The sequence below is a fragment of the Macrotis lagotis genome, chromosome 1 (assembly GCF_037893015.1).
Source record: "Macrotis lagotis isolate mMagLag1 chromosome 1, bilby.v1.9.chrom.fasta, whole genome shotgun sequence".
Classification (NCBI taxonomy): Eukaryota; Metazoa; Chordata; class Mammalia; order Peramelemorphia; family Peramelidae; genus Macrotis; species Macrotis lagotis.
Genome location: NC_133658.1, coordinates 860176665 through 860197299, shown reverse-complemented (window position 1 = coordinate 860197299; position 20635 = coordinate 860176665). Strand labels below are relative to the sequence as shown.

At 40.7% G+C, this 20635-nt stretch overlaps 1 protein-coding gene across 2 annotated transcripts in view; it reads right to left on the bottom strand.

Moving 5' to 3' along the window:
• LAPTM5 (lysosomal protein transmembrane 5) overlaps window positions 1-20635 on the bottom strand; it is a 41934-nt gene that overhangs the window by 9045 nt on the left and 12254 nt on the right. For both annotated transcript variants that reach the window (XM_074217890.1, XM_074217891.1), the window contains exons 3-4: window positions 5163-5256; window positions 3204-3280 (exon numbers count right to left, since the gene is read on the bottom strand). In XM_074217890.1, the coding sequence (XP_074073991.1) occupies window positions 3204-3280; window positions 5163-5256 (171 nt within the window). The remainder of the gene's footprint in view (window positions 1-3203; window positions 3281-5162; window positions 5257-20635) is intronic.

Genomic DNA, 20635 nt, shown 5'->3' with positions numbered 1-20635 from the left:
TTCTGTTGCTGAATCCACTTGCATCCAAATCATGATTTAAATTCCAGATCTGGAGTAAAAAGAACTGAACTCAAACCCCAGTCTTTGCCCCTTAGGTAAATCTAAACCTCTCTGGGTCTTGTTTTCCTCATCAGCAAAATGAAGCAGTTGGACTAGGTGATTTCTAAGGGCTCTCTCAACTCTAAATCGGTGATGCTATGATCCTGTGAGACCACCCAGGTCTTCCAGTTATTGTTCAGTCGATTTTTAAGTTGTATCTGACTCTTTGTGAGCCCATTTGGAGTTTTCTCAGCAAAGATACTGGTTTGCCAATTCTTCTCCAGTTCATTTTACAGATGAGGAAACTGAGGTAACTAAAGTTAAGTGCCTTGCCCAGGGTCAAGCAACTAATGTGTCTGAGGGTGGATTTGAACTCAGGAAGAGGAGACTTCCTGATGCCTAGCCTGACATTCTATACATTGCAACACCTTGCTGCCCTGGCACCAACATAGACCTCCTAATGGCAAGCCCTAAAATGATTTTTCCTTTTGTCCCAGACCCAAAGTCTTTATCCTTTATTTTGTCAAAGAAAGTAGTTTATCCTCTGGCTCCTGCTAAAGAGTGAACAATAAATAGGTTATATAGGTGGTTTCTCTTCCAGAATTCTGAGTTTATTAACCTAAAGAAATGACTATCTAATGGTCTAATCTCAAGCAATGTGACAGACAGCAGCTTAGCAAATCTCTGATGGCAAAAGGACCAAACTATTTGATTCCCTGTGGACTCCATTTTTCAGGACCTCTTCCCCCACAGTGTCATTTGAGGTATGTTGTTTATTGTCTCTGGGTGTTTTGTGGGTCTCAAAGGCAGAGGGGAGATAGTTCCTCTTTCCAGTGATGCTGAGTCAAAAGTCCCATGTTAGAGCCCCACAGATGCCACAGAATACAAGCCCATTGTTGGTCTCTGCTCCATTTCCGGAGCATAAGATTAGGAAAGTATCTGTTCTTCACCCATAGTCTCATGGTCAAAGAGAGGAGACAAGTAGGGGTCTGCATACTAAGATGATTCAGGTCGGAGAGAAACCTTGAGCCTGAATTTTCTCCCTTTGCCTCCATGGTCTGAGGTCCTAAGCCAGAAGACAGTGAGGTTCTAATCAGAGCATTATCACAAAACTCACTATGTAACCTTGGCCTAGTTGCTTCCCTTCTCAAGCCTCAGATTTCTTCTCTGTCCAGTGAGAATAATAATCCCAGATCACAGGACTATTGTGAGGGACTAAATGAGATCAGCTATTATAAAAGGGCCCTAAAATTTATTGATGTTAGTTTTATGTAAGGACCTAGTGTTATTTAGATTAATGATTACTCCAGTCTTTTGATGAATTCTCACCATAAACCTATGACCAAGATGAAATTCTAGCTCATTAAAGACAAACAAAGACAGAAAATGACTCTTGGGTCCATGTTCAGAGACCTTGCAAGGACTTCCTGATAGACATAGATTCTAGGGTTATATCTATGTGATCCCCAAAGACATCCATTGCAAATTATTGGCGTGTACAAATAGGGTGGCCACAAAGAACCACATTCCCTCAGAAAGATGGCTACACTTTCCCAATGTGATCCAACTGGTAGTTCAGGGGTCAGATTTCATGATGGCCTCAAAAGAAACTTCCACATCAGTCCCCAAATTGTTATTTTCATGGTAGACATCTCTTGATTAGGCTCTCTGCATTCCCAAATTTGTTCTTTCCCAAAGTTGGTTCTTTCTCAACATACCCCTTCCCAATCCCACTTCCGTTACTTGCCCAGCATTGGTCAAGTCTACATACAAAACCAACTCCCAGGAGGTCAAGGATATTTATCTGTTTTGGGGAGCTTTTCTGGGCCTGCTTTCTCCTCCTCTGAGCAACAGCCCCCAGGAAGGTATCTAGTGCCCCCAGAGAACATTGGTGGGGACCCAAGAAGGTTTGTCTGACTCCAGAAAATCCCTCCCACTCTTTTTTCCTTCCTCCCACAAAATCTTCCTTCTCTGCTGTCAGTAGCTGCCAGGAAACTAACCCCACTCCCCCCCCTGCAAGAAACTCACTCACACTTACGGAGAAATGACTAACAGTTTCCTGTGTTGTCCTACCCAAGGAGGTTTGCGTTGCAATAGAGAACAAATATTAAATTCAAAGAAATGAATCTCTAACAATGAGATTTCAGGCATTCTGGTGGGCCAACAGAGGAGAAAATTGGTGTTACTATGGTATGGGAAGGTTCCCAGAAAGATATATAGTTTTTTTTAGCAATTATTTTCTCATTTTGATCTTCTCCAAGATAGATGAACCAAGCATTATCCTATCCATCCATTTTATTTTTTTATTTTTATTTTTTTAGGTTTTTGCAAGGCAAATGGGGTTAAGTGGCTTGCCCAAGACCACACAGTTAGGTAATTATTAAGTGTCTGAGATCGGATTTGAACTCAGGTACTCCTGACTCCAGGGTCGGTGCTCTATCCACTGCACCATCTAGCTGCCCCCACCCACCCCTCCATTTTAAAGATGAGTAAAACTGAGGCTCAGAGGGAGAAAATTATTTGACCAAGATCACAGGGAAAGTAAGGACTTGAGCCCTGGTTTACTGACTTCAAAATCCCATATTCTTTGCACTATACCAGTTGCACTAATCAGCTGGATGAGGTAGTAGGTAGACCAGACCTTGGTGACAATAAGGTCTGATTTCCTATCTTAGAAGCTGGTAATCCTAACCAAGTCACTTAAACTCTGTCTGCCTCAGTTTCCTCATCTATAAAATGGAGATAACAGCACACACTTTCCAGGACTATTGTGAGAATGAAAAGAGGCATTATATGGAACAGGCTTTGCAAATATTAAGCTATATAAATGCTAGCTCTTATAATCATTACTTTAATTCCTATGGATGACCATCTATTGGATGTATCTAACTATCTATGAGAGTTCCCAAATAGTTCCTCATAGGTTCACTCAGCTTAGCATCACTCAGGTTACAAGGTGGTCCCAGAGAAGCAGACTCCCTCAGAAAGATGGCAGCTCACTCCCAGGAGTACATAATATAATGGTGGCCCCCAAAGTCTCCCAGCATAGTGTGGAGATGTGAATCCATTTGCATTTTCTACACACATACACACACACAAACACACACACACACACATGGAAACTTTCCCCCAAGATTGATGAACCCCTGAGTTTTACCTCTTACCTTAAGTACGCCATAGAGCAAGCTCACACTGATGATAAAAAGCATGATGATGAGCAGGAAACTGGAGACAATATCAGCTGAAAACCAAAGGAAAGGACAGTGAGGGCCTGGGGGTCCAGCCTCAGGGAGTGAACCTGGAGTCAGCAAACCTGCATTCCCATGAGGGCTCTGCCTCTTTCTAACTCAGGGATTCATCGTCGAACATCTAACTGCTCTACTCCTCAGTGTCTTCATGTGTCTATGGTTTCTTCCCATTCAGAATTTCTGTTCTGATCTGCTTTGAGTGGATCTGAGATGGGCAATATAATAGAGTAGAAAGAATTAAGATGGAGTGGCTAGGTGGTGTAATGGATAAAGCACCAGCCCTGGAGTCAGGAGTACCTGGGTTCAAATCCGGTCTCAGACACCTAATAATTACCTAGCTGTGTGGCCTTGGGCAAGCCACTTAACCCCATTTGCCTTGCAAAAACCTAAAAAAAAAAGAATTTAGAGATCTGGGTTCTAGGGCTAGGTTCTAGATTCTGTTACTAGTTAAATGTGTGACCTTGGGGGAGTCATTTACTCTCTCCTAGAAAATGAGAGAACTGAATCGTCTCTAAGTTCCCCTCTAGTTCCTACAGTTTATAGACTCGTTAACCATCAAATCTGTCCGCTTAATTAACAAGTTCTTATTAAGCATTTACTAAATGACAGTCATTTCACTAGCCATTGGGGATACAGAGCCTCAGGAGAGATCACAGGTCTATATAGATGGTCTTTGAGCTCCCTTCACATACTAGAGCTCTAATCCTTGATAGGTTGAAAATACACAGGGGCAGTGAGACAGCATCAGCAAGACCTGAATTTAAATGAAGCCTCAAACACTTTATAGCTAGGTGACTCTGGATAAGTCACTGGATCTCTATTTGCCACAGTTTCCTCATCAGTAAAATGAGGGAAATAATAATAACTGCCTCCCAGAGTTGTTGTGAGATCCGAAACCAAGTCATGTTTGTAACAAAATAAGTCATTGGCGCATATTAGGCCCCGTGTAAACGGCAGTTACTATTATCGTTGTTGTCGTTGTTATTAAATACAAAGCAAATCTGTAAGGGCGAGAAACAGCGTAGTTGAGTTTTAAAGGAAACAAGATTCTAGGATTCCAATATAGGAAGGAAGGGCATGTAAAACAGCCAATGGAAAGACACAGAGTTGGGAGTTGGAGGGTCAATGTGTTCACCAGTGAAAAAAGAGAGTCTTACTATGGTTCTATTTGAAACCTGGAGGGATGGGAATTCAGGGAAGCCTGGAGCGATTGGCATGAACTGATGCTGAGTGGGATGAGCAGAACCAGAAAAACAATGCACACCCTAACAGCAACATGGGAGTCATGTTCAACCTTGATGGACTCGCTCATTCCATCAGTGTAACGATCAGGGACAATTTTGAGCTATCTGCAATGGAGAATACCATCTGTATCCAAAGAACTGTGGAGTTTGAACACAGACCAAGAACTATTACCTTTAGTTTTGAAAAAAAAAACTTGATATCTTATTTTCTGATCTTGCTTTCTCTTATACTTTGTTTCTTCCTTAATATGATTTCTCTCTCATCACGCTCAATTTGGATCAATGTTTACCATGGAAACAATGTAAGGACTGGCAAATTGCCTTCTGTGGGGGGTGGGGGGAGGGAAGTAAGATTAGGGGAAAAATTGTAAAACTCAAAATAAATAAAATCTTTTTTTTTAAAAAAAAAAAAGGCAGTCTTATAAACTTTCTATCCATTACTGGGAAGTGGTTCGGCAGAGGGTAGATCATCCAGAGAGTCTGTGAATGAGCACAATCGGTGACAGCCCCAGGGACTCCTGCCTCCTATCCCCAAGGGCTAGCAAGGCCTTCTTAATTCAGGTATTTTTCTTCCACCTCGTCCCTCAGCCACAAGCTACCTACTGAAGCCACCCCCTTGCCCAGTCCATACCGATCTTGTAGTATGACATCTGTAGGATTTTGCAGTATCCTTTGCCAGTAGCCACCTCCACTGAGTGCTCAATGAAAAGGAGCACACTCATGACCTAAGGAAGGCAGAACAGAGGTAGTTATCAGTGGTGAGGTTGCTGAGTATCCACTTCTGGCTGGGTTAGCCCTTGAGAAGCCAGCGGGGACAGTAAATTCAGAACACGTATCAATGGATCAGAATAGAAAAAGCAAGGGGAAGAGCAGCTAGGCAGTGAGATGGATAGTGGAGTCAGAAGGATCTGAGTTCAAATTTAGTTTCAGATATTTGACACTTACTGTGTGACTCTGGGCAAATTACTTAATCCCACTGTTTCATACAGACACACACACACACACACACACACACACACACACACACACACACTTCTTCCAGTTCTAACATTCTAGAGTCTGTTTCCAACATTCTCTGTTCTAAGATCCTTTCCAGCTCTAACATTTGTGTTCTAAGACCTTTCCCAGTTCTGACACTCTGTTCTAATACTTCTCTCAGATCTGAAATTCTTTTTTTTCCAAGGCAGTGGGGTTAAGTGGCTTAGGGGTACAAAGGGGTACTCCTATGGCAGACCTAAGAGCCACAGATTGTCTCACACCTCCACCCTCATCCCCACCTTCACCCAAGGAATTATAGTACCAATCATAGCCAAAAAGACAACTGAATTCAATTCAACATTATTTGGAATCTGCCCTTTAATCAATCCATCATCATTTATTAAGGGCCTACTATGATTCAAGGTTGCCAAGTTCAAAGGAGAGACAGGCCTGTCTTTAAAGCACCTATATTATATTAGGAGACTACAACACGTTTAAGGATAAGTACAAAGTATGATGTGCAGGGCAATATCTAAGCCATCAGAAAAGGTCACTTGAAGGATGTGGCACTTGAACCAAGTGCTTCTTACCTATGTAACCCTGGACAAGTCAATTCCCTTCTTGGAGACTCAGTTTGTCAAATAATTATTTTAATACTGTATTTTATCCTGCAAAAAGTGATTGGACTGGGTGTCTTCTAAGGATCCTTCTAGCTCAAAAATCTATCTGTGACATAGTTTCCTAGGTAGCACCCATCCTAGAATTAGCTTCCTAGGTAGTGTCTCACTAGTACAGAAGAGAGTGGGGTGATGGCCTCCTTCCTTCTGGAAACTGCTCCTATTCACTAAGCCTCTTTTGACCTCAGTTCAACCTGGCCTTTGGCACGCTCATTTTACAATAATTCTTCTTCTGATTTCTTCCTCCTCACAATTTGTTTCTGATTTTACAGGAAAAAGTCTGTCTACCTATAGAATTGTAGAATGCAGCATATCAGCATTGAGAGAGAACAGAAAATGTTAGAGCTGGGAGGGAAGTTAGCATACAGAATGCCAGAGTTGGGAGGACCTTAAAGAATGTCAGATCTGGGGGTGGCTAGGTGGCGCAGTGAATAGAGTCAGGAGTACCTGGGTCCAAATCCGACCTCAGACACTTAATAATTACCTAGCTGTGTGGCCTTGGGCGAGCCACTTAACCCCACTGCCTTGGGAAAAAAAAAAAGAATGTCAGATCTGAGAGAAGTATTAGAACAGAGTGTCAGAACTGGGAAAGGTCTTAGAACACAAATGTTAGAACTGGAAAGGATCTTAGAACAGAGAATGTTGGAAACAGACTCTAGAATGTTAGAACTGGAAGACACCTAAGAAATATAAGATATCCAAGAATGTAGAATGTTAGAGCTGGAAAAGACCTTGAAACCCAGACTTTTGGCTTTGGGAGGGACCAGAATGATTATTTAGTAGATGAGGAAATTTAAACTCAGAAAGAGGAAGCATTTTGCCCAAAGTTACACAGAAAGTCAGTGACTGAGTCAGGTCAAGGCCTCAGGTACCCAAACTCATCTTCTAGGGAGTTTTTGATAATTAAGAATTTATTAAATAACTCTGTGCTTACCAGACACTATGATAAAGCATTGGGGACACAAAAAACCAAGATACCCCCCAAGGTCTGCACTTACATTTTAATAGAGAAAATGATACATATGCTTATGAGCACCCGTACAAAGCAGATACAAGATCACTTGGATGGCTCTAGCAGCAGGAGGGGGAGCTGCACACCTCTCATCAAGAATATTTGCAAACCCTTTTCATTCAATCCCCCTCAACCTTCTCAAGCCTCCAGGGAACTCTTCCTGGCTCTGAAACCTTTCATCCTTAAATGGAAATCACTCCCCTAGAGTCACATTAGGGCTCAGCACTCACCTCCCTAGGACCTTTCTTTCAAACCATAGAAACATCCAAACAGAAAAAACATTTATTTCTCTTCCTCTCAAAAAGAATATGGCAATCACATCACTTTCTTCCCTGCTAAGAACATTGGACTAACCAGAGCAGAAGATCAGGATGCTGAAACAGAAGAAAGGGTGACGGTGCTAGAAAGGAGAAGTGAGACCACAAGATAAGGGGGAGATATTTAATCTCCTAAAGGCCCAGAGTCTCTGACTCTTCCCTGGACAAGCCAGTTGTTTCTTCAAGGAAAGAGAGTTCTTCCAGTTCTAAAATCCTTCATTCCCAGGTTCCTCCCTACTCTGACATTCTATGTCCCAGTTCTGACATTCCATGTTCTAAGACCCTTCCCAGTTCTTACTCTCTGTGTTCTAAGGGCCCTTCTAGCTCTGTCTTTCTCTGTTCTAAGGGCCCTCCTAGTTCTTATATTCTGTATTATAAGGACGCTCCCAGCTCTGATATTCTGTGTTCTAAAGGGCCCTCCCAGCTCTGACTTTCTGTGTTCTAAGGGCCCTTCCAGTTCTGACATTCTGTGTTCTAAGGGCCCTCAACTTTGACATTATAAATTCTAAAGCCCTTCCCAGTTCTAACATTCTGTGTTCTAAGGTCCCTCCTATTTCTGATATTCTTTGTTCTCTGTTCTCCTCCTTAGTGGCCTTCTTTCTAATCCTCAAACCAAACCCACTATCTGGCCATTTTTTCTGACCCCAGGCCTAGAATATTCTCATCTCCCCCTCTTGACTTCCTTCAAGTCCCAGCTAAAATCCTATTTTCTACTGGAAGCCTCTTAATTCCAAGGCTTTCTCTCCAGTGATTAGCTCCAATCTATCCTGTCTGTAGCAAGTTTGTACATAGTTTTTTTAGGGCTTTGGGGTTTGGGCTTTTTTTTTAATTTTTCCCCTTCCTCATTGAACTGTGAGTACCCTGAGGGCAGAACTATCTTTGACCTTTCCTTTTATCCCCAGAAATCAATAGAATGAACTGACTAATAGTAAGCATGTGATAAATGTGCATTGATTAACTGACTGATTATATTGCAAGGTCCCCTTCAACTCTGGCATTCTTTATTCTAAAGACATGGGCTCATTTAGAACTGCATTGGAAGTCATCTCATTTTACTTGCCAGTTGGATACCGAGACTGGAGCAGTGTCTTCCTGGCACCACATGAGGCCCAAGATCCACCTCCTGGCCAGTTTAAGCATCCTCTCCCTAGAAAGATGACCCTGGCTAGGAACAGAGAATCAGCTCTGCCATAACCAAGATGCTATAACCGCAAAGTCATCCAAAGCTCTGGCTCAGACCTCAGTCTCACCAAACCTTCTTCTGATGGCCAATTCCATTTCCCAAGTCCCTGGAAAGTATGCACAATGGTATTCTAGCCACCAGAGAAGCATATAATTTCAGGGGCTTGTAAAACATTAGTGTCATAGAGGATTTAAAAGAGCATGGAACCCAAATTTCCTCATTTTACAGTTAAAAACCAAAAGACTGGGGGCATCTAGGTGGCACAGTGGATAGAACACTGATCCTGGAGTCAGGAGGACCTGAGTTCAAATCCAGTCTCAGACTCTTAACGATTACCTAGCTGTGTGACCTTGGGCAAGCCACTTTAACTCCATTGACTTGAGAGAGAGAGAGAGAGAGAGAGAGAGAGAGAGAGAGAGAAGACTCAGAATGTAAAAATAACTTGGCCAAGGTCACCTAAAAAAGGATTTTAGAATAGTTTACTTTTGTAAAACATTTTTTAAGTTTGCAAAGTAATTAAAATATAGAATCTCACTTGAGTGGATTTTACTAATTAGGAAACTGAGACTAAGAAAGGTTAGATGATTTGCCCGGGGTCACTTAAGTATTGAAGGCCAGATTTATATCCCAGTCTTTCTTCTTCCAAATCCAGCACCCTTTCCATTGCACCATCTAATATCAAATGTCAAAACTGGGCAGGGTCATAGAAATTATCTCATGCAACATCCTCATTTTGCAGATGGGGAAACTGAAGTGTAGAAAGAGGAAACAAATTAGTTGTAGATCAGGACAAAGGATTCAAGTCCCCTAACTCTTTTCCAACATTATTTCTACTAATTCCAAGTTAGCAAGAAAACTGGGATGAGAACCCATTTCTCTCAGTTCTTGGACCCAGATTTACACCACTTCACTGCTACCTCTGTCTATACTTCACTTTCCTCCCTTTCCAGGCCCTCTAGGATTCTAGAAGATCAAATAAGATCATAACTATAAAATACTTGCTGCAATTCTTGGCCTATAAGAAGTATTTAAAAAATATATGTACCCTTCCTCTTCCTCCCTCTACCTTTATTAATCAACAACTCATAAATTAGTCTTATTTACAAGTCACTTTCTTTGGTGTTTAGTCAACAGTTTCGTCAACTCCTCAAGACTCAATCACTCCTTGGGTCATTTCCAGATTTTGCAGATCTGAGCTCTTAAGGGGCCTCTCTGATCCAACTTGGGTCTGTCTAATGGAGAGGAAGCTTCTCTGTCTTTACCACTCCCATAGCATCATCAATGGGCCCAAGAGTCTTCTGGGTGAGCAGGTAATAGATTCTCTGTTAAGAGAAACCTTGGACAAGACAGGGGCAAGAGCTGCTATACTAGAACCCTGAAATATTAAAGAACCACAGATTCCCCTGAAGAAGGGTAGGTCAGAGCTCATCAAAGACTGCTGCTACATGACCTAGAATTCTTTCTATCACCTTTGTGATTGGGACCATTCGGATTTTTCTTGAAGACCTCAAATGATGGGAAACTCCTTACTTCCAAGGCATCTTGTTCTACTTTTGAAGAACTCTCATTTGATTTAAAAAAATGTTTTTTTCTTATATAGAACCCAAATCTCTCTGCAAATTTGGTTTATCTTTGTTCTATCAGCCACAGTTCCAGAGAACTCCTGATGAATCATGCTACCACCACAACTACCACCATCACCCTCCCAGATAGAGAAGTGATAGGTGCAGAATGCAGATAGAAACAGATTACTTTTTTAGACATGGCTAACATGAGAATCTGTTTTGTCTGACTAAAAATATCTGATACAAGTTTTGTTTTTCTTGCTTTCTCAATGAAGGGGGGAAGGGCAGGGAAGACAAAGAGAATTCAGAACTGAAAATGAAATAAAATTGAATTTTTTAAAAATAAAGAACAGGAAAAAATAATCCTTGTTCTATCTTAGGCAGTCAGATAAATCAAGACTAAAATAAAAGTGAAACAGTCCCTGATCTCAAGATGCTTATTATATTCTGTTGGGAGAGACAAGGTACACATAAATAGTATATTCAAAAATAGATTAAATAAATATGATACAATTTATGTCACTGTTTCTATTGTATAATGAATATTGCATTATTTATAATACATATTTATATCACATGCAAATCATATTATATCGCATCTCCTTCACATTGAATTATTTATCATGTGTCATTCACACTACATTATTTTAGCACACAACTCTTACTACATTATTTATACTGCATGTATTCATGTTAACATTGTTTATATTATACAAAATTCATATTATATGAATTATATTACATGTAATTTATATTCCATTATCTGTATCACATGTAATTCTTATTGCATTGCTTATACTTCATATAAATCAACACCATTTATACTTCATGTATAAATTATTTTATTTATATTGTAATATTATAATGTAAATAATTCATGTTGTAATATTATAATGTAAATAATTATTTACATTATTTATATTGCATGCAATTTATATTGCATTGTTTATATCACATGTAGTTTATTTTGTATTGCTCGTGTAATTTAGGTTACATTACTACACATATGCATGGGAAGAGGTCCAAGCAGCTAGGGATGGTCAGGGAACCAGATTAAAACCTCACTCATGTAGAAAGATGTAAACATACAGAATCAGTGGAGAGTAACCTCAGAGGGGCAAGCTTTAACGGGTCTTTCCCCTAATCTATGTACCTACAATCTTCAAATCTTTGAAAGGCTCTTATGTGCAAAAAGAATTTTCCAATCACTCCATCACAAATGTGTACGAAGAACATTGTTAGCCACTAGAGATATTAAAACAAAAGTGAAATAATCCCTGTCCTCAACAGGGATGATATTCCATTGGGAAAGACAAGGGACCTTTGAGAGATTTGGGGAGGTGGAGCAAAGAGAGCACACTCTGAGCAAGGCTACAGTCTGGAAAAAAGCACAGAGATGCTCTGGAGTCATGTGTGAGGAATAGCAGAAAGGCTAGGGTACTGGACCATCGAGTATATAAAGGGAAATCGTGTGTAATAAGGCTGCAAAGGTAGATTAGTGCCAAGTTGTGATAAGTTCTAAATGCCAAACAACAGCCCTGGTGTTTGATCCTGAACTTTAGGAATGACCTAGTCAGACTTAGGCTTTCAGATTAGTGGTTTTTTAGAATTTTTTACTTATTTAGGGCAATGGGGTTAAGTGACTTTTTGAATGTCACACAGGCAATTATTGTCTGACCTCAGGTCACATTTGAACTCAGGTCCTCCTGACTCCAGGGCTGGTGCTCTATCTACCACACCACCTGGTTACCTAGGAATAGCAATTTAACAGGATTTCTGGGATCCAGGAATAGTCACATAGAAAACCGTCCTCTGCCCATCCACCCACCAGCTTCTTGCTCAAAGAGACCCTGTCAGAGGGTCATTTTTAACCTCTGGAAAGCACCTTACTTTCCCTATTTGCAGGTGTTGGGGGGCCTTAGCAGAGCACATTGAAAAACATCAATGACTCTCCTTGGGCACTGAGTTTCTTTGTTTCCCAGACCTCTTCCTCTCCCACCTTACTGATCCTTACTAACAGATGGCAAGTTCCCTGAAAGGAGACATCAGTGAGTGCAATAGTAGGAGTAAGCTAGGTCTGCTTTAGCCCTGATCCTCTCTTCCCCTCAGCAATCAGGTAGGAGATCAGTGTTATTATATAAGGAGAGAACAAGTAACCACCTAAGTAAGCAAAGGCATGGTCATTGGTGCTTTACTCCTAGTAAGACTTAATTGAATAAATAGATGAATAAATTTAAAGTCAGAGAGCCTGGCTTTGAGTTCCCCTAGAGATACAACCTGAAATGTGACTTTAGGCAAGTCATTTCCCTTCTGGGAAAAATGCAGATAAAAATAGTGATGGAGTTATGATAAGGAAGTTATGATAGGGAAGTTGTGACTTTACAGCATGGTTGGAGGAAAAATTGGAAGTTCCCAAGTACTAAAAAAATCCCTTCCTCTTTGAAGCCTTCCATGACCATCCCTGAAAATGGTTCTCCCCTTTCTCCTGCTTTCCTAGAGACATTTTCTGTTACCTCCTTTATGGGCACAACCTGCCTTGAATCATTTTTATCTATTCATCTCTCTGACCAGCTCTACCTCCTTCTCCTCCAAAAGATAGGACAAAATTATTTTAAAATTTTGTATTCAGTGTCTTTTACACTGAAAACACTTAAACATTGCTTTAAAGCTATATTTCTTTGTCTCAGTTACTCTGACTCCGCCTCTCTGACTCTGTTTCTCTGTCTGTGTCTCTCCCTCTGTGTGTCTCTGTCTTTCTGTCTTTCTATGTCTGTCTCTCTGTCTCTGTCTTTCACATACACACACACATTCCTTTTCTATGAAGCTCTATTGAAATCCCATCTTTTCCCAATCCCTCTGAATTCTAGATTATCTGGTGCCTTCCCTTTCTTCCTTATTTTCCATTTATCTTATAAGTGTAAAGCTCTAGATCTGTTTGTTTGTTTGTTGTCTCCCCCATCGGCTGCAAGCTTCCTAAGGGCAAATTGTTATTTGTCCTTCATTTTCTAAGAGAACCATGATGTCAGGGAGATGAGTTTTGATATACAAGTGACTTGGATTTAAGTTAGAGAGGACTGTGCTAAGTCACCAGCCTCAGTTCTCAGGAGCCATCTGGTCCCAGTGGCCAGATATGGATTAGGACAATTGGAGATGGCCCTAAATGCAGTGGGAGATCTTGGGCTTTATAACGAAAGATCGTTAACATATCTCAGCTCGAGCCTACAGAAGCTTCCACCTTTCCGTTCTCTCCACAGGACAAAGAATTTGCCCCTCTTACTCCTCTTGAAATAGGAACATAAGCAAGACATGTCTATACCCATCTATGTAACAAAAACATGAATGCCATTTTTCCATCACTTGAGCTAGGGAGTTCGCATGGTTTATGAGCTAAAGTGATACTTCCTGAGTTTCAGTTTCCTTAACAGTAAAATGAGGGTATGAACCTCATTAACCTCTAAGATTCTTTCCAGTTCTAAATTTATGAATCTACAATTTGATGGGTTTCCCCATAGATCCACAGGACAATAAGATCCTCCAAAGGAAAGCTTCAACCCTAGTGTGACCTGGGCTAAATGAAGACTCTTTGGAGATCACAGGTTAGGAGTTAGCTCAGAGTTCCAAACTTAGTGGTTCTAGATTTAGCCCAGTTTCTCAAGAAATGTTTTTCAGAGATCTGGAAGAGACCCCAACATCCCATCATGTAATCGATATTATCTATGATGGTTTCATGGATGACCCCCTTAAATTTAGGGAAGAACATGGATAAGCATCCACCAGTATGGGCAGGCAGGGACCACTGGAGGAAGTACCCACATCAATGAGGTCATGTATCCATTGGAGTGTGTCATCATACACATCAGGTAAACCCTTTAAACTCTTCAAAAGGAAGGAAGACTCAGAAAACTGAGAGAACTTGAGAGATCCTCAAAACCAATTCCCTCATGAGGAAAAGAGATCTACTCAGAAGAGGGGGAAAGACTTGTATCACCGAGAGTTAGAAACAACCCTGGAAGATAGATACCATCATTATGCCCATTTTTTAGTTAAAGAAATTGAGGTAGACATGTTAAGTGACTTGCCCAGAGATACACAGCTAGTAAGTGTCTGAGGTTAAATTTGAACTCAGATCTTCCTGACTCCAGGCCCAGCCACCTTGCTGCCTCTAGTAAGGTTTCTAGCATTCTCTGTGATCTATCATTTCACCTCTACTCTCACAATGAAAGGTCCGGAAGTGCCTCTCACCTCCTACCTCATCCTTGTTTCCGCATACTCTGCTTTGCAGAGTGTACTTTCTCATTTCACTTTACTTTCCCACATTTGACTCACAAATATTCTTGCCCACCAAGAGATGAAATATCTTGCCCATTCAAAGCCATCTTCCAAGAACCCTAACTATTTCTATTGCGACAGCAGTTCTGTAGAATAGAGTGAGTCCTAGGGAATAACAATAATGATGCATTATAACATATAGCACTTTTTTAAAATATCTCATTTTTAGCCTCACAACAATTCTGAAAGGTACTATTATCTCCATTTTACTGATAGGGAAACTGAGGCAGACAGTGACTTAAATGACTTGCCAAGAGTCATACAGCTAGTAAGTATCTGAGGCAGGATTTGAACTATCATCTTGACACCTATCTCAGCTCTCTATCCACTAACTGCCTAGGTGAAACTAATGCCCTCATCCCTTCCCTTTCCTCCACTCCCATTTTCACACCCTTGCCCAGAGTTTTGGGGTTGTCTGTCCTGGGAGCCCTTAAACTGAGGTGCTCCCATGGAGCTAAGATCCAAAAAAATTCCAAAAATGGGATAATGCCACATGTGGGAAACACTCCTGTTATCCCTGCCTGTTTTGCCTATGTGTCAGATACACCCAACAAGGGAGAAATGGGTTCTCTTCCTGAAATCAGGAGGTAAACTTCTCGTCATAGACAGTAATTAGTGAGTCCTTTTGACATCAAATAGTAAAACCACATTAAAAAGAATAGAGATGAATAGAGACCTTCCTGAGATAGCACAGTAAGCAAGTTTGGTAGTCCAGGGTGTCCTAAGAACACCTTCCCCCACACAAACACACGTCTTATCCATCAACAAGGCCAAGCATGCATTAAGGAAGGAGGATACAAAGAAAGAGAAAAAAAGTCCCTGTCCTCGCCAAGCTTACATTCTAAAATTATGAAAAGACATTTTCTACATAAATTGCAATACGCATCTCAGTTGCAAGGTAAGAGGAGAAGATATTGGTAACACTATCAGTCAGCCAGTCAATAAACATTTATTAAGAGCCTGCTATGTATCAGGTGCTACGCTAAAGCCTTGGAAATAAAAAGGAAGGCAAAAGATAGACCCTGAAGTCTCCTGGAGAGCAGGGACTGTCTCTAATGAGGGACATAACATGAAAACCACTATTTACAAATAAACTAAAAACAGAATAAATTGGTATGAATCACCGGAGGGAAAGCACTAGAATTTAAAAGGGACCGGGAAAGTCTTTTGAAGAAGGTGAGATTTGAACTGGGAGATTGTCAGCATCTCCAAAACTACACCTGGACCCTGAAGCCCACACTAGACTCTGTCCTTAAGGTCCTTCTCAATTTTCCACAAATTCTCCTTACTCAGTCTTCTGTTCTACCAAAGATGCCTTCCCTCCCGTTCCCTATTTTCCTGCTACAGGAAACCAGTAATAACTGTCTCTGGAGCTGAAGTCTGTACTGAGTAAAACTATTGCCATACTACTGGATCATTTTTTTTTTTCAATTTCTCAGTTCCAGTCTTTTCTTATTCCAAGATCCGGCCTGTCCCTCCAAGAAGTCTGTATTCCTTCCTTCCCTCCAGCCAGGACACAGCCTCTTACTGCCTGAGACATTTAGGTCTCTCCTAACCCAAAGAGTTTCCCCTGACTAACCTCTTCTTTTGGGGCTTCCCCCCCCTTGGCCCCCTCTCCATATTCTCCATCCCCAAAATACCCAGACCCAGATCCATAGTCAAGCAGACAGTGACCTGGTTCCCCAGCCTGTTATTTCCTACTGCACAGTGTAGTTGGGGTTTAAGGGACCCTCACAGTTCCCCAAGTCCTAGAGAGGGCTCACACACAGTTCTGTGTCCTGAAGGCTCTTGGCCAATTGTTTAGCACTTAGTTAAGACACCAAGAGGAAAAGGGAATATCTTAAAAAAAATAAAATAAAAGGGAGATTCAGTCAGGTTCTCCAGGATATTGGAACCTGATTCCAGAAGAAATTCAAGAGGAAGCAGCCCCAGGGAGAAGATGATAGGCTCATTGTCTTCTGTCCTGGTTAGGGGCCAATTGAGTACTGGGGGTCAGTTATGAGCAGGCTTTAGGGAGGACATTTCCAAGAAGGGCAAGTCAATCAATAAGTATGTATTAAGCATTAGGGTTCAAATTAAAACAAAGGAGGAAGGAGGGAAAGAGAGAAGGAAAGGAGAGAAGAAAGGAAGAAGAGAAAGAAGGAAGAAGAAGGGAGAGAGAAGAAAGGAAGCAAAAAAGGAGGGAACAAGAGAAGAAATGAAGGAAGGAGAGAGAGGGGAGGAGGGGAAGCAAGAAAAAAGCAAAGAAGGAAAGAAGGGAAGGGAAAAGAAAAGGAGGGAAGGAAAAGAGCAAGGGAGACAGGACAATAACTCAAAGTAAGAAAGGAAAAAATGTTTTTAGTACTCCTACCTTCAAGGGGCTTTATATTCTAACAGGAGATATAACATGTGCAAGAGGGTTTCAAGATCCCTCCATCAGTATGTCTGTTGACAAGTCTAGGGACATTTTGCCTAGAGAAAGGAAAACTGGAGCAGGGAGGTAGGGAAGGGGCTGGGTAGAGGAGATGGAGGGCCTGGTAGCCGTCTTCAAGGACTTGAAGAATTGTGTTACCCTTAGTCTCCTTGAACCACCACCCCTCCCCCAGGATAAAACTAGAAATACTGAATGGAAGAAATGGGGAGACCAATTTCCAGTCCAGGTAAAGAAGAATACTTAGAGCTATCCACAAGAAGGAACAGGGCAACAGGTAGTGGGGTTCTCTTTCTGGAGATTTTCAAACCAAGGCTGAAAGATGACTTCTTTGGGATATACAGAGGGGATTCTTCATTAAATATATATTGAGCTGGATCCCCTTGGGGGCCCTTCCAACTCAGACAGACTTTGATACTGGGCTATAGAAAGGGCTCCTGACATTCATGTCTATAAAACATGAAATAATAATAGAGACAACAATGATAAAGACAACAAACATTATCTCCTAAATTTTTTACAGATGAAGAAATAGGCAGAGAACAGTGACCTAACTTGCCCATCACCCCAGTAAGTGAATGGTGCCATGTTTAAACTCAAGTCTTCCTGAATCTACTGGGCCACCTGCATAGTCATTGTCCCTTCTAGCAGTTACTTTTGTTAGTCTAGAAATTTGACTCTTTCAGGCACCTCACCCATAGAGACAAGTGACCATCTTAGGCATATACCTTGATGTACAAATGAATGAATAAATAAATGAATAGATGGATGAGTGAAAGCAACCTTTATTAAGCACCTATTATGTGCTAAACACTGAGGAGAAAAATAAAAAAGTCAGTGTCCTCATGTGACCTGCATTCTGATGAGGGAGACAACATATATAGAAGGTTTGAGCTGCAAGTCAGATGGAAAAGTTCTATGGTCTTTAGGATATGATGACAAAGCAGGTGGTAATTCTCTATCTTTTGCTTCCTTTCCATTAATAAAATTCTATTTTTGAAGTTGATTGAATTGAATTTATTTCATTTGATATTTACATTAGCCAGGGATATTGCCCTGTACCAGCTAGGCCAGACCATTCGGCCTAACCTCACTCCCCAAATTCCCAAAAACCATAGACCACAAACCTTTTCAGCAGGTGACTTGGCCCCAGACCCAAGTCAAGAGGATGATTTATTGTACAAAAAGTGATGTTCTTTTACAGGAAGTCCTAGGGGTGGGGTGCATCACATCTCACACTGGCTTTACATATTGCCCAGAATACATTCCTGGTTCCAGGCTAGTGCCCCACAGGCTTAAAATAAAGTCCTGGCTTCCTGTGTATATGTATCACAGTGTTAGGTGGTGGGGAGAATTGGGAGGGGGAGGGAGGAGAAACCTAAGAACTCCCAGAAATAATCCCATAACTGGAAGCATGGTACAGTGAAAGAAATATTGGAGTCTGGGTACTTTTGTCATATACTAGTTATATCATTTTGAACCATTCATTTGATTTCTCTGTACCTCAATTTTCTCATCTGTAAAATAAAGGTGTTGGGAAAAATAATAAACCCCATAGGACTGTAATGACCAAATTTAACCCTAGGGAACAGATGAGAAACTATAACTCCTTCTCATTTTTGAAAAGGTGGGGGACTATGGGTGTGGAATACTGCCCACACTAACAGAAATAAATGACTAGGTTACTTTTTTTTAATGTTCTTTTGTGACTCCTTGGTAGAATCTGTCTTTCTCCAGAATACCTATGGAGAGGAATATGATTTCACAAGACTCCAAGAGTCATTGGGGGTGGGGTATGGAATTGTTAAGAAGGAAGAGGAGAGAGAAATACATGATTTTACAGGATATGGACTTCATTCTCTCTCCCCCCCCCACCTTGAATCAAGGGTTGGGAAGGAAACTGACCTTTTAACCAATCTATTCTCTCATTATCACTTCACCTTCCAAAACATGAGTGAAAAAAAGGCACTGAGCAGAGGAAGCCTCTCCAGCTGCTACATTTACAAGCGTGTGCATTGGCAGTCATAATTCCCAATAAACTCTTAGCCAGTCTTTCCATGCCACCCTTCTTTGCCTTGCATTTTTTTAGCCTTTCCTTAGCTATTGTTTATTCCATTGTTATATAAAAAAATTAACAAACTATAATCCTTGTATCATTTCGATGTCAGATGCAGTTGTAGAGATTGGGGAGAGGGAAGTCTGGATCAATGTAGAAGATGTCTCAAAGATGGATAGGATGGGGAAAAGAGCAAAATAATGATTTCTTCTCCAGATCACAAATCTTTTCAGCTACTCTGCTTTGTAATCCTTAACCAGTTGAAATTAATATACAAAGATGGAACACTTTGCCTCTTCTCTTAATGAGATTGTTCTTCTGTACACTGAAATCTCCCCTATTTTCATCCATCTTCTTTGTTCCCCACCTGTCTCCTAAGTTGAGACAAGCTCCACTGTTCACCAAAGCACCACACTCTTATGATCTCCATTCCATCTTTTTTTTATTTAAAGTAATGGGGTTAAGAGAACAGCCCAAGGTCACCCAGCTAGGCAATTATTAAGTGCCTGAGGCTAGATTTGAACTTAGGGCCTCCTGACTCCAGAGCCAGTGCTCTATCCACTATGCCACCTAGCTGCCCCTCTCCATCCCATCTTAATTCCTCTCATCACCAGGGCCATTTTCCCTCTCCCCCTCCTCTGTAATATATATCTCTGTTTTTCTTTACCTACTTCCTAGGAATATTTTCAAGTTTGATTTTGGTTTGGGTTTTTTTTTAAAACTCTTTCTTGGTTCTCCTATTGCTTCAAGTTATAATCCTATTTTTCTTACAGAATTTCAAAGTTAGAAAGAACCTAGAAGTCATCTAGTTCAACCTACACATGTAATATGAATATAATATCAATATATAATTAGAGTATAAAGCAGAAATGTAATATACCTATAATATCAATCAATACTCATTAGCTATCCATTTATTCAGTGGCTACTTGTAGCAGATTGGGAGCTGGGTTCTAGGGAGATTTAACCTTTACTGAAAACTGATGATGGGAAGCCAACATTTTCTAAGAACTTTTCCAATTCTGATTATAAAAATTTGTCACTTACCTAGAACCTAAATTGCTTGGGTGGAAGTGGCATCAATTCTGCTTCTGGGACCAAAGAGAATAAACCAAATCCCTCATTCACTTAACTATTTTTCAAATACCCAAATAAGTTCACTCTAAATCTTCTTTTCTCCATGATAAACATTCCTCTCCTCAAAGGGCAGGTTCTCCTGTACCTCTTCCCCACACCTTAATAATGTTGCCCTATTATGCTTGTGGTCCTCTTCTTCACCAAGAAACTTCTAGAGCAAACTTCTGAGATCCATGAACTTGGTTTCTTAAAACTTTGATAGCCATACTTCAACATAACTGGTTTCTTTTATTATTCAATGGATTTTATTTTATGAATTTAAATGTATTATTCTGAGAGGGATACATAGACTTCACCAGACTTCCAAGTTCACAACACATAAAAGGTTAAGATCCTTGTTATAGACATACTTTTTCTTAAATGCCTCTAATGTCTCACTTCTCACCCCACTCCTTAGACCTCAGAAATCTGACTTTCTTCCTTGTCATTCCACTTAAAAT